The 12,834-nt window shown below is 37.4% G+C and overlaps 1 protein-coding gene across 2 annotated transcripts; it reads right to left on the minus strand.

The window, feature by feature from the left end:
* Positions 1-9,295: 9,295 nt before the first annotated feature.
* Positions 9,296-12,617, minus strand: LOC147537617 (Tetratricopeptide repeat (TPR)-like superfamily protein). 2 transcript variants are annotated; one of them, XM_086641685.1, is made up of 3 exons: positions 12,417-12,617; positions 12,039-12,330; positions 9,296-11,881 (listed from the first exon to the last, which is right to left on the minus strand). In XM_086641685.1, the coding sequence occupies exons 1-3, from the start codon at positions 12,449-12,451 to the stop codon at positions 10,997-10,999; spliced, it is 1,212 nt and encodes a 403-aa protein (XP_086497811.1). In that variant the 5' UTR covers positions 12,452-12,617; the 3' UTR covers positions 9,296-10,996. The 2 variants fall into 2 exon arrangements, with proteins under 2 accessions (XP_086497811.1, XP_086497810.1); XM_086641684.1 differs by having other exon boundaries at positions 9,296-10,614; positions 12,417-12,536.
* Between the last annotated feature and the right edge of the window lie 217 nt (positions 12,618-12,834).

Below are 12,834 nucleotides of genomic sequence, written 5' to 3' on the forward strand. Positions count from 1 at the left end.
ATGAAATGTCTAATAGAAAAAATGCACCTTAATCATACACTCCACAAACAAAGGTTTCACAGCAGTTCAGACTTATCTTTTTCGAACACCAATATAGCTGCAAGATAAGGCATTACATAGTTTGATAGATAGAAGCAAGCTTACTATAACACTGTACTATAGTAGTGATTAAAGTTACGTAACGGATCCGTTCATAACTTAATTGGATGATAGATGAGCAACCATAACAATCTTTCTCAAAGTGAAATAGCCGTGTCAGTCCTAGACCTTAATAACAGTTAGAGAAATGGAGGGAGGTCACACATGTTTAAGTTTAGAAGATTTTTCTGCTACAATACACAGGAATATTATATAAACGTAGTATAAACATAGAGATAAATCTGGTCGTCCGTCCCAGATCAGAACTAATATCAACCTTTAGGTTTTATTAAATAGATAAAATAATACATGTTACCATAAATTGTTTTCCCTCAATGGTTTTATTTATTTAGTTACTATATCTGTATCCTCATTGAAACTCGTCTCTAAATTGCATTTAAATATGCTCTGGTGATACCCAAACAGATGAAACCCTCATTTGGTTTATCTGGACGACTTCACGAGCGAGATTTTTTTTCCTGTCTTCATTTGATTATTTTTTTAATATTTTTCTCTAAAAATCACTTTCATCCTTCTGAGTGGAATGATGTAATTCAATATCTCCACAATCAAGCTCCTTTTGTTTCAGTTCTTTTACTTCTTTGTCTAATTTGTTTCTGGAAACCTAAATCTCTTCCTTAATAGTTAAAATCATTTATGCTTTAAGCCCTCTCTTTTTCTTCGATTCTTCTCTATAATCTTTCTTCTTTTCCCTTTTGTTGTTTTCATCATTTATGTAATTATGCTATGTTACGCATCAAAGATCAAAGTTTTGCACATTGCATAGCTTTTCCTTATAAGACATTAAATTTGTATAAATTTATTTATTCCATTAATTTTGTTGCTATTGGTGTTCCGCCGGCTGAACTTTAGCACAAGACCTTCGATTTAAAAACATGCCACGTCATATTTCACATGTATGCAGTTTTGGTTGAAGAAATAATTTATTAGCAACAATGTTTTTCGGGACCAGGCTCGCAATCACACTGGTGATGTTGAGATAGAAGCTGCTTGTGAAAGAGAAGAAGATCCTGGGTTGGCTTTGGTAGCTGCATTTTTATGCTTGACTTTCACATATCATTGCTCAGATAGAACTTCATTATACTTCAGGGAAAAAAATTATAGAATTTAAGTTTTCTGTTTAGATGGATTTAAGACATAGGATAGAGACGTAGTTGAGGACTTCAGATTGTTTTCCTCCTCCGTGTGTGCACTTCCTACTAAGCGACACTTTTGCTCTTTCCGTCATGGAGCTTAATTACATAATATTTGCAGGTCACGAAGGGGTACAATTACATTACATTAAAAAATATGGGCATAAGTCGAAGTTAATGGCAACAACTGTTCTAAACAAGCAGGACTCCTTCAGCGTTCTGGGGTAAGATAAGACCTTCGATATCTCCTTGGGACCAGTTGGTTACTTGATTTAACATGACTGAGATCCTTTTTATTATATTTACAGGGTTGATTACATTATAAGGTTGGTTTCAAACGCAGCATACTTCATCTTCTTTTGCTGAATTCTATGAAATTTGCAAACTAAGTCTTAGTGGTGTTAGTCTTTTGTTGAATTAAATCTTGGAACCTCTCTGCTCAAATCATATTTCAAAATATAGATGGATATCTGGCTCGCTAGTCTGATTTTAGTTCACTGGTTCAGACCTAAAATAAGTTTATAATAAACTCAACTGATTATTGTGACCCTGCAACAAGTCTGTCTCAAGCAATTTAGCTTCAAACAAAGAAAGAAAAATAACACCATAATTGTGTTTGATAATTGTTTTACTTTTGGGCAATTTTTGCTCATCTGTTTTACAGCTTGTGAAGTGGGACCAGTTGAAGTTTGCAGCAACTATGGAACCAACAGCCGAAGAACTCCTGCCTTCTGGTCTGGATGGGTATGTTAATCAAACAAAGCGGCTTGAGGAGTTGTTTGGAAAGATCTCTGGCCACCCCCTAATGTTTGAACTACTAGCCCTTTATATTCTAGGCTATTAGCTTAACAAATAGAGGTTAGTGGGCCTTCCTGAAAAAAATATGGTGTTTGTGTTTGTTGATCCAAAGAACTTGTGTCAAACTATCTTCCAATTGTGGATTTGACATAGCCATCTGGTTTGATGTTCTGATCTTTTTTAATCCAAGTACTTCACCTTTATCTTTTAATAAAATACATTGCTTTCCGCTACGTATGCGTATAACTTGTGGTTTCCGTTAATCTTGGTAAAGGTTATTCTTTTAGATGAAAAGGAAAATGAGAAACAATTAGTACGAACTTGGGGTGCTTCTAAAGGCGTCCCACTGAAGGCAATGGCTATGGTAGTTTGGTTGACTAATGCTGGTTGTAAGAGTGTGTTGGCACAGGACTCTTAACGGAGATATATAAGCTCTATGTGTTTTGTCAAACATCTTTCTACTTGAGCACCTCAACGCACCCGTCAACCGTCGTTACCATGGTACCACCTAACATTCACCAGCGATTGGTCATTTTGAATTTAACATCTACATTTTATTGTTTTATTTATATCTACAAGAAATAACCATCATCCCTCATTTGACATCCCCATTGTATTGTTTTATTTCGTGTTTAAACAAGAGAAAATTTGAAATCTACATTTTTGTTGTAATACCTTTCTATTTTCTTGGTCATGTAAGTTACTGTTTTGTTGATTTTATTTAAAGAAATGGTAGCAACTTGGTAAATGCTCCACAAAAGGCTCCGTGCCGAAGGCACGGGCTATAGCCTAGTTACAATATAAAGAAGGAACCTTAATTGCTCAACACTTGAATGAGATGAAAAGTCTAGTAAACCAGGTTTCTGCAATGAAGTTAGTTTTGGATGATGAGTTGCAGGCCTTACTTCTTCTAAATTCTTTACCAGATAGTTGGGAGACATTGGTGGTGTCTCTTAGCAATTCTGCTCCTGATGGCATAATGCGTATGAATCACGTAACAGGTAGTTTGTTGAATGAAGAAACAAGAAGGAAATCATCGTCAGACGAGTCTCATTCAGAGGCACTTGTTACAGAAAGACGGGGAAGAGGTAAAAGTAGAAAACCTCATAACCGTGATAAGTCAAGGGGAAGATCAAAACCAAAGAAAGAAGTTAGATGTTTTGGTTGTGGAAAAATGGGTCATTACAAGAGTGATTGCAGGAAACCAAAGAAGGAAAATAAAAAGGATGATGAAAAACAAGATAATGTTGCGGCAGTTGCCTCAGGTGATGACATTATCTTACTCTCAGGTTGTGGAGACACTTGCTTAAGTATGACTGAGTCAGAACCAGAAACAACATGGTTGGTTGACTCAGGTGCTTCGTATCATGTTATTCCTTGTAAGGATTTCTTTAACTCTTACAGAACTGGTGACTTTGGCAAAGTCAGGATGGGAAACTTAGGTTTCTCAAAAATCGTAGGAATTGGAGAAGTGAAAATTGAGACGAGCACAGGGAGTACATTGATTCTGAAGAATGTGAGGCATATACCAGATCTTCGATATAACCTAATCTCTACCGGAGTATTAGATGATGAAGGGTACCACAGTCACTTTGGTGATGGAAAGTGGAAGCTCACAAAAGGGTCAATGGTGATAGCAAGGGGGAAGAAGTGTTGTACTTTATACAGGACTCAAGTAAAACTGTGTAAAAGAGAATTGAATGCAGTTGAAAAAGATTCTTCCACTGATCTTTGGCATAGAAGACTCGGGCACATGAGCGAGAAGGGACTTCAAATCCTTGCTAAACGACAAGACTTACCGAACATAAAAGGTATAAATTTAAACACTTGTTCTCATTGTTTAGTAGGAAAGCAACATAGAGTTTCCTTTCAAAGGAATGCATCTGAAAGAAAATCCAGTGTTTTGGAGTTCGTTTATTCTGACGTTTGTGGACCTTTAAAGGTCAAAACACTTGGTGGTGCTTTGTATTTCGTTACTTTTATAGATGATGCTTCCAGGAAAGTTTGGGTATATGCCATAAAAACCAAAGATCAGGTACTTGCAGTTTTCAAGAATTTCCACAACATGGTAGAACGGGAGACAGGAAAATCATTGATGTGCATTCGCACTGACAATGGAGGAGAATACATCGATCGGGTCATTTGAAGAGTATTGCAAAACCCATGGTACTCGACATGAACAGACAGTTCCTAAAACTCCACAACAAAATGGTGTAGCAGAACGCATGAACCACACTATTGTGGAGAGGATCAGATGTATGCTCTCAGAAGCAAAGCTGCCTAAAAGCTTCTGGGGTGAGGCAATGCGTACTGCATGTTATCTGATCAATTTATCACCTTCAGCACCATTAGATGGAGATGTAGCTGAGAGAGTGTGGGTTGGGAAAGAAGTCAGTTATGAACACTTAAGGGTGCTTGGTTGCAGGGCTTTTGTGCATATACCTAAAGGTCAAAGAGCAAAGCTTGATGATAAAGCCAAGCAATGCATCTTTTTAGGGTATGCAGATGAGAAATTCGGATACAGGTTATGGGATCCATTCGATAAGAAGATTATTAGAAGTAGAGATGTGGTCTTTCTTGAAAATCAAACTATTGAGGACTTCGGGAAAGTTGAGAAGCATGAGAATCATAGTAATGATCTCATTGATCTAGATCCACATATCTCTTCTAAGGTTATGCATGATAATGCAGGTGAAGAACAAAATCATGAAGATGAAGCTCATGAAGATGTTCCTATGGGTGATGATGTTGAGCAAGGAATGGAAGTTCAACATGAACCACCAGCTGAATTGAGAAGATCGACTAGAGAGAGAGCACCATCTACCAAGTATCCTCCACACGAGTATGTGATGGTTACAGATAGTGGAGAACCACAGTGTTATGAAGAAGCCATAGATGATGAACACAAGAAGGAGTGGTTGAAAGCTATGCAAGATGAGATTAAATCATTGCATAAGAACAACACTTTTAAGTTGGTTGAAAAACCTAAGAATATAAAAATTCTTAAAAATAAGTGGATATTCAAAATCAAAACCGAAGAAAGAAATTCACAACCACGGTATAAGGCACGCCTAGTGGTGAAAGGATTTGGGCAGAAGAAGGGTATTGATTTTGATGAGATTTTCTCTCCAGTGGTGAAGATGTCCTCTATACGGTTAGTATTGGGATTGGCTGCAAGTATGAACCTAGAAATTGAACAACTAGATGTCAAGACCGCTTTCCTTCATGGTGACTTGGAGGAAGATGTGTATATGGAACAACCAACAGGGTTTGAAGTTAAAGGTAAGGAAAACTTGGTTTGTAAGTTAGAGAAGAGTTTATATGGGCTGAAACAAGCACCAAGACAGTGGTACAAAAAGTTTGAATCATTCATGAAGGATCAAGGGTATCACAGGACGGCTTCAGATCATTGTGTTTTCGTTCATAAATTTCCTGATGGAGATTTGATTATACTTCTACTTTATGTTGATGATATGTTGATTGTTGGTCAGGATGCTAATAAAATTAGCAGGTTAAAGAAGGAACTAAACAAGTATTTCGATATGAAAGACTTGGGTCCAGCAAAACAAATTCTTGGCATGCATATCTCTCGTGATAGAAAAGCTGGAAAACTTTGGCTATCACAAGAAAGATACATTGAGAAGGTTCTAGAAAGGTTCAATATGGACAAGACAAAACCAGTGAGTTGTCCATTAGCCAGTCACTTCAAGTTGACTCGTGATCAGTGTCCATCAACTAGAAGTGAGAAAGAAGAAATGGAGAAAATTCCTTATGCTTCAGCTGTAGGAAGCTTGATGTATGCAATGGTGTGTACAAGACCGGACATTGCATTTGCAGTTGGAGTAGTAAGCAGATTTCTTGCTAATCCAGGCAAAGAGCATTGGTTAGCAGTGAAGTGGATTCTGAAGTATCTTTGAGGTACGTCTAAAGCTCATATATGTTTTGGTAATGATAAGCCAGTATTAGTCGGTTACACAGATGCAGACATGGCAGGAGATGTAGACTCTAAAAGGTCCACATCAGGCTACTTATTTACATTTTCAGGGGGAGCAGTGTCATGGCAATCTAAATTACAAAAGTGTGTAGCTTTATCTACTACAGAGGCAGAATATATTGCCATTACAGAATGTTGCAAGGAGATGTTATGGATGAAGAGACTGTTAGAAGAACTTGGTATGAAACAAGATAATTATGTTATTCATTGCGACAGTCAAAGTGCCATCCACCTCAGTAAGAATTCTAGTTTTCATTCCAAGTCCAAGCATATAAATGTGAGATACCAGTGGATCCAAGATGTTCTTGAAGAAAAGGTGTTGAAGATCGAGAAAATCCATACTGACGACAATGGTTCAGATATGATGACAAAACCATAACCCAAAGGCAAACATGAGCTATGTAGCAGTGTTGCAGGTTTGGGGATGGTAGGTCCCTCTTCATAAGTCGGGAGGGAGAGTTTGTTGGGGTCCCTCCTTATAATAAAAGGACTCTTAGTTGGAATAGGATTTCCCTTATTCCTTGTTTGGGGAAAAAAATAGAAGTTTCTATTTTTTTCAAGCCTAAAAAGGAATTCCTATTTCTATTGGTAAACCTCCCTATTTATCATTATAAAAGGGAATGAAAGGGAAGAGATTATACACAACAACTTCCAGAACAAAGAGAAGTCAGAGAAAGAGAGATTTCTGAAGTATTTCTTTCAAGAGAGATTGAAAGAGAAGAATATTGGTTTGAAGAAAAGAAGATTATTAATCTTGTGAAGCAATTTAGTTTGTGGTTATCTTCTTCAACCTTTAGGAATCTAGGATTTGTTCAAATCCTAAGGAGTAAGAGATTTTTATTTCTTTGTTTCTTTGTTCAGTTTATCCACCATAAGTTTGGTGAAGAGTTGTCCAAGAGTGTTTCTACACATATTGAAGAATTGTGTAACCCATTATTTAATTATAGTGGAAGATTTCTGGACTAGATCCCGTGGTTTTTTACCTTCTAGTTTAGAGGGGTTTTTTGCCGCGTTAAATAATCTTGGTGTCTCTACTTTTACTTTCGCATCTTTTATCTTCATATTCTTGAACAAGTTAATTAGGTTATTTTTCCTAACAATAATATGATAATAATGGGTTACACAATTCTTCCCTAAAACAACAGGGGGTTAACAAATTCTTCAAGATGTGTAGAAACACTCTTGGATAACAACTCTTCACCAAAACTATGGTGGATAAACTGAACAAAGAAACAAAGAAATAGAAATCTCTTACTCCTTAGGATTTGAACAAATCCTAGATTACCAAAGGCTGAAGAAGATAACCACAAACTAAATGGCTTCACAAGATTAACAATCTTCTTTTCTTCAAACCAATATTCTTCTATTTCAATCTCTCTTGAAAGAACCACTTCAGAAATCTCTCTTTCTCTGACCTTTTTCTGTTCTCATCTCTCTGATCTCTATCTCTCTCTAATCTGAGAGGATATGATCTGAAAGCAATCTCTGGTAACTCTCCCAACTGGGAGGATACTTTCTGACTTATGAGCAAGAGTACAAGTCAGAAAGTATGACTCTTGCTCACAAGTGAATGACTCTTTTGGTCCTTCTCTTTTTTTTTATCATATTCATCTTTTCTCTATCTCTTATATCATGTTCTATCTTCTATCTCCTTTCTCTCTCCTTGATGGACAGAATTTATGGAACTATGGTGGAGTTGGGATATACATATATTTGGAGTCCCTATTCATTATCTTTAGACAATTCGATCCAAGAAAAATGTGTACTTTTCTTGTTTATGGTCCGTTTCTTTTCTAAACTTACAAGTACAGAATTCATGCAGACAGATTATATCGTATTCTTTTTTGTCAATGATCTTCGATTAGTTTATGACCAATGTCTAGGGTTTCGATATTACTTTGTTCTCCAACTTTACAAGTAGAAAACCATAACCTTAAGGGGTCCTGGTGAAGGGTTCAAAAAAAATACTTCACCACAGTCAAATACTAAACCTAAAAGAAAAATCCTCAAGTATTTGTTACTTATACCCTCTCCAAATCTTGCAAGAGAACTAGAAGGAATAACCTATGGTGCCATGGTGGTGGTGCGATGTGGGCGGGGTGGTGCTGTGGTGTAGTGGTCGGTAGTGGTGAAGCGAACAAAAGAAAAGGTAGATAAGCATTTTTCTAGGTTTTATGAGAGTAAAATTGTCATTTGCAACATTTCTGATGTTGGCCTTCTCTTTTAGACTTGTTTTAAAGTCTGAAACAAGAGCTGCCTTTATTCAACCCATTCAGGAATCCAGACCATTCAGCCAACATGTTTTTTGTTAAAGGAAAAAACAGAAAATCTGAATGGCGCCCAATTCAAACTTCACAAAAATTAAATAAAATAAGACAACCTAGTAGAGTTCTTTCAGTAACAAGTTTCTGGCTTTCTAAATTTGAGTAGACACCAATTCTGGTACAACGTATTATGATTATTGTTTCCGTAATTACATATCCAACCCATAATCGCTGAGAACTAACCGCAAGAGCTCTTCCAACTTAACGTTAAGGGTGAGCAATGGCCGATTTGACAACTTTGGTTGAGACGAAACCAAACAAATCAATGATAGATAGTTTGGCTAAATCGATGGCCAAAGTCAAACTGATCAAACAGCCAAGTGACTCTCTCCGGTTTGATTGAGTTCCGTGGATCAGTCGGACCGAACTAAATGACCCAAACCACATGAGAAAAATGTGTAACAAATTAGCTTTTACTTTTGAACTTTTTGTAACTCCAAACTTCATTAACTTGAAAGATGAAAGAAGTTAGAAACAAAACTTGAAGTCAAAACTCAAAACGTTCCATCTTATAATCCCTTTTATATTATATAATATATTATGAATTATATGTACATGGTCCCGCTTGGGTGGTTCTTAAGAACCCAAGCCAACTCGGGTTTGCCCGGTTCGGACCAAAAACAGATGGGTGTGGTTTGGTTGGTAAGCCAGTTTCACCCAAAAACCCCAACTATTATGTAGGAAGGTAACGTTCCATGATGAATCAAGGATAGTCAAGAGAAGGAAGGGCACATTAAGCTGACTAACTTAACAACTTAAGGCTGGGTCGAGCAAAAAAAGCAAGCGGTTTTGAGGGGGTCTACCCAAAGTGAAGTTCTGAGCGAATTTTGAGACAGTTCGAGCTCAATTAATACTGCTAGGAGACTAAGGCCTTCATGCCAGAGCCATGGCAAGAAATTTGAATTCTGCATTCATTGAAGTGAATAAAACCATAGCTGAAGTATCAACCTTCAACAACAGTGATCTTGCTTAGGCGTTGAATTAGTGTCTCAGCCTCCTCATCCAACTCAACTTCATCCTTCTCAATCAAGTACATGATGTCGGGAGCCGGAACTTGAGCACGAATGTATGTTCTAAGCAATGACTTGTATAATGACAAACTTACAAGATCTAAACGACGTAAAACCTTCAAATACTTCTTGGCTTCCTTGAAATTCCCATGCTTCTCATAGTACTAAGCAATGGCCATTACAGTTTCAGAGGGCGGACGCCAATTGTTATTATTACAGTGTTTCAGTAGAGCAAATCCTTTCTTCATAGCAGTAACGGCTTTATCCATCTCCTTATTCTTCACCCACCCTTCCATGAGAATCTCCCATGTCTTGTAATTTGGAATCCCACCTTTCTCTACTGTATGTGATTGTAATCTTTCTGCTTTATCCATCCACCCATGCCTCATGTATGCTCCTAACAAGATATTAGAAACCCTAATGTCATATTTTGAACATCCAACCTCCCATGACTTAAAGACTTTCTCTGCTTCTCCAATATCACCAAACTTCACTAAACTTGACAATACACACATGTAGTTGGCACAAGTGGTTCTTCCTGGAACTGCTTTACTGGCTTCCCAAAGCCGAAGAACTCCGTCAATATCGTTTAACTTAGAATAAAGTGTAATGAGGAAGAAATACCCAAGTCTCTTATCTGTCGATAACTTCTTTTCTGCAGTTCTGAGGACTTTAATGGCCTTTTCTGCAAGTCCTGATCTTATGTAGATGTTGGCTAAGGTAGCATAAGTGCTCCAACCAACTTCGACGTTTTTGTCTGTTGTCATAACCATGTAAGCCTTCTCGGCAGTAGCAACTCCATTAACATCACTGCATGCATTTATCCAGAGGTTATAGGAGAGAACATTTAGGGGTATACTGTTTTGCTTCATCTGCTGGATCAGAGAGAGGGTTTTCTCAGACTGGTCAGTAGAAACATAGAGCTTCATCATCTCATTAAACAAATGAGAGTTCAGAGCCAATCCCAAACTTTGAAGCTTTAGCATAAGAGCCTCCGCCTTTTCGACAGCTCTTTCTCTGACATACGAACGAAGAAGTGGTAAAGATGCTGCTTTCTGAGAAGAAGTATCAGGTAATTTCTCGAAGTAATCCTCGGCATCTGCTAAGCTACAGACTTTGATTATCATCTCCATTCGGATAGCACGGTCGATAGCTGAAGTTTTGAATCTATTTTGAGCTTCCGTCCATGCTAGTATCTGCATACGCGACACCATTTAGGTCCAATAAAGGGTATAGAAAGCTTCACATTCCCGGTGGGTTATGTCATTTGTCTGCATTTCTTTATCATATACTTCATCAATAATTCAAGGTACTCGGAGCATGGTAAATATACCAAACCGAACACAGTAGTTAAACAAACTCATGCAAACAGAAGAAAGAAGTCATCTCAAAAAGTAAATAACTGAAACACAAAATTTGCTTGTTTTGAACAATTCATTATTTTAACTAGAACATCTAATACCATTTCAACAACAATAGTACAAAAAAAACAGTTTTCTGTTTACGGTAACGAAATGACAGAAACTTCTTCTGATCCGTTGTGATGATTATATTGAAAATATATTCAATCTGATCCATCTACATGGTTGCATCATTCTCTATCATCAGCTTATGAAGTAAGTCGGCTTTCTCCATTAAGCCAGCTTCTTTGAATGCATTTAAAAGGTTCGTGCATTTTTGGGCATCAAACTCTGCAGACTTAGATTGCTTCCACTCGATAAGTACTTCTTTTGCTTCTTTAATCTGCTCGAGCATTAGATAAGAAGAAAGAACACATATATAGTTTCTGCTTGTCATTTTTTGGGAAGTCATTTTCAAAGATTTCCATATGTTATCAATTCTCTCTTTGCTTCTCATACCGGCATAAAGAATAATGAGCAAGTCATAAGTTATCCATTCTCTTTGACTGATCTTCTTTTCTGCCTCAACTAGAGAGTTCTCCTCCGAGTTTACAAGATTACCCACAGTTATATATATGTCTGTCAGTTGCCTGTACATAACCCAACCTTCATTAGAGTTACTGTCATCACTCATTTCATCTAAAACCCTTCTTACACCATCAATATCCATACTAGCTGCACACGAACTTGCCCACAGATTATAAGTAAAGAGATCTAAAGCAACCTTTTGTCTTTTAAGCTCTTCGATAACAGAAGAAACCTTTTCTAATTGCCCGACTGACACGTATAATGTCATCATTTCATTGTACGCAAGAACATCGATAGAAACATTTGATTCTTTAATTCTCTCGAAGAATCCTTCGGCTCGGTCAGTCAGTTTAGCACTGGCATAAGAATGGAGAAGGGCAGTGTAAGTTTCACTAGTTTTCGCAGTGACAGGAAGTCCTTCAAAGTATCGTTCAGCAGCATCGACACCAAATACTTTAGTCATCAAATCAATTCGGGTTGCATAGTCAGTGTCTGATAACTCAAATTCTTGATGAGTAACCATCCATTCTGATATCTGTTAATTACTATCAGTTTCATTATCTTCCCACAACAATGTATGAAGTAAAGTTTTCTTTTCATAATAGATTCACACCCCAAATAATAAAGAGTTCATAGAATGACCTAAAAAAAAGTTGGGATATTGAAATTGAGAGAGAGAGAGAGATTCTAACCTCTAGGGCATGTTTATAGCGGGTAGACTTCCGAAGATCTTTAGCAAGCTGTCGTAACTCAGGAAGTGAAACCTTGTTTCCTTCATTAACCCATTTCTGAATAACGTTAGTAGCACTTCTCTTTGGGAATCTAAGCTTGAATAATCTGGTCTTTAGATCAGAACGATCATCCTGAGATTGAGTATTCACTTCATCTTCGTCTTCTTCAACACTATGATGATCCACCGTCATTGATCCAGATGAAAACCACCTAGGTTTGCTTTTATCAAATACGAATTGGGTATTGTTGGATCTGCATCATTTTATCACTTGAAAGCATCAGAATTGTTAAAGAGAGAAAGAGGAATAGGTAGAGAGAGAGAGAGAGTTGATCTTTACCGTCTAAGAGTTGTGAAAAGCGAACGAATCGCCATATTTGGCCGCTGGTTCTCAGTACTGATCAGATCTCTTCCTGATTGGGGTTGTGAAATTCTTCAAGACGACGAGGTAATCTTGATGGGGTGCTACCAAAACGAGATCATCAGATTGTACAGTAATGAACGGACGGATGATGACGTTAATGTCACTCACTTGTAAAGTGGGTGTACGAAATTAATTTTTTTTCTCAATAAGATAAGTCAGGGTGGCAATTTGGTCAGAACCGGTGGGCTTTTGTCCAAATCCGCCCCTAATGGGACGGGTTTACCGACCCGTTTATTAAACGGTTCGAGTTTGGTACGAAGTTAAAAAAAAAAATCGGGTTCGGGCGGGTTTGGTATTAGATAGTAAATCCCGCCCCGAACCGATTAGTACGTTA

Source organism: Eschscholzia californica, unplaced genomic scaffold (genome assembly GCF_041429995.1).
Source record: "Eschscholzia californica isolate CP2 unplaced genomic scaffold, dmEscCali1.0.p SCAF_5, whole genome shotgun sequence".
Classification (NCBI taxonomy): domain Eukaryota; kingdom Viridiplantae; phylum Streptophyta; class Magnoliopsida; order Ranunculales; family Papaveraceae; genus Eschscholzia; species Eschscholzia californica.

Bases quoted from the DNA above. Each gene is read 5' to 3' on its own strand.
- LOC147537617 (XM_086641684.1), bottom strand. From the start codon at position 12,451: ATGGCGATTCGTTCGCTTTTCACAACTCTTAGACG. The intron at 12,331-12,416 runs GTAAAGATCAAC...AAAATGATGCAG, and splicing joins CTTTTCACAACTCTTAGACG to ATCCAACAATACCCAATTCG. The intron at 10,615-12,038 runs GTTAGAATCTCT...TCGCGTATGCAG, and splicing joins GCTATAAACATGCCCTAGAG to ATACTAGCATGGACGGAAGC.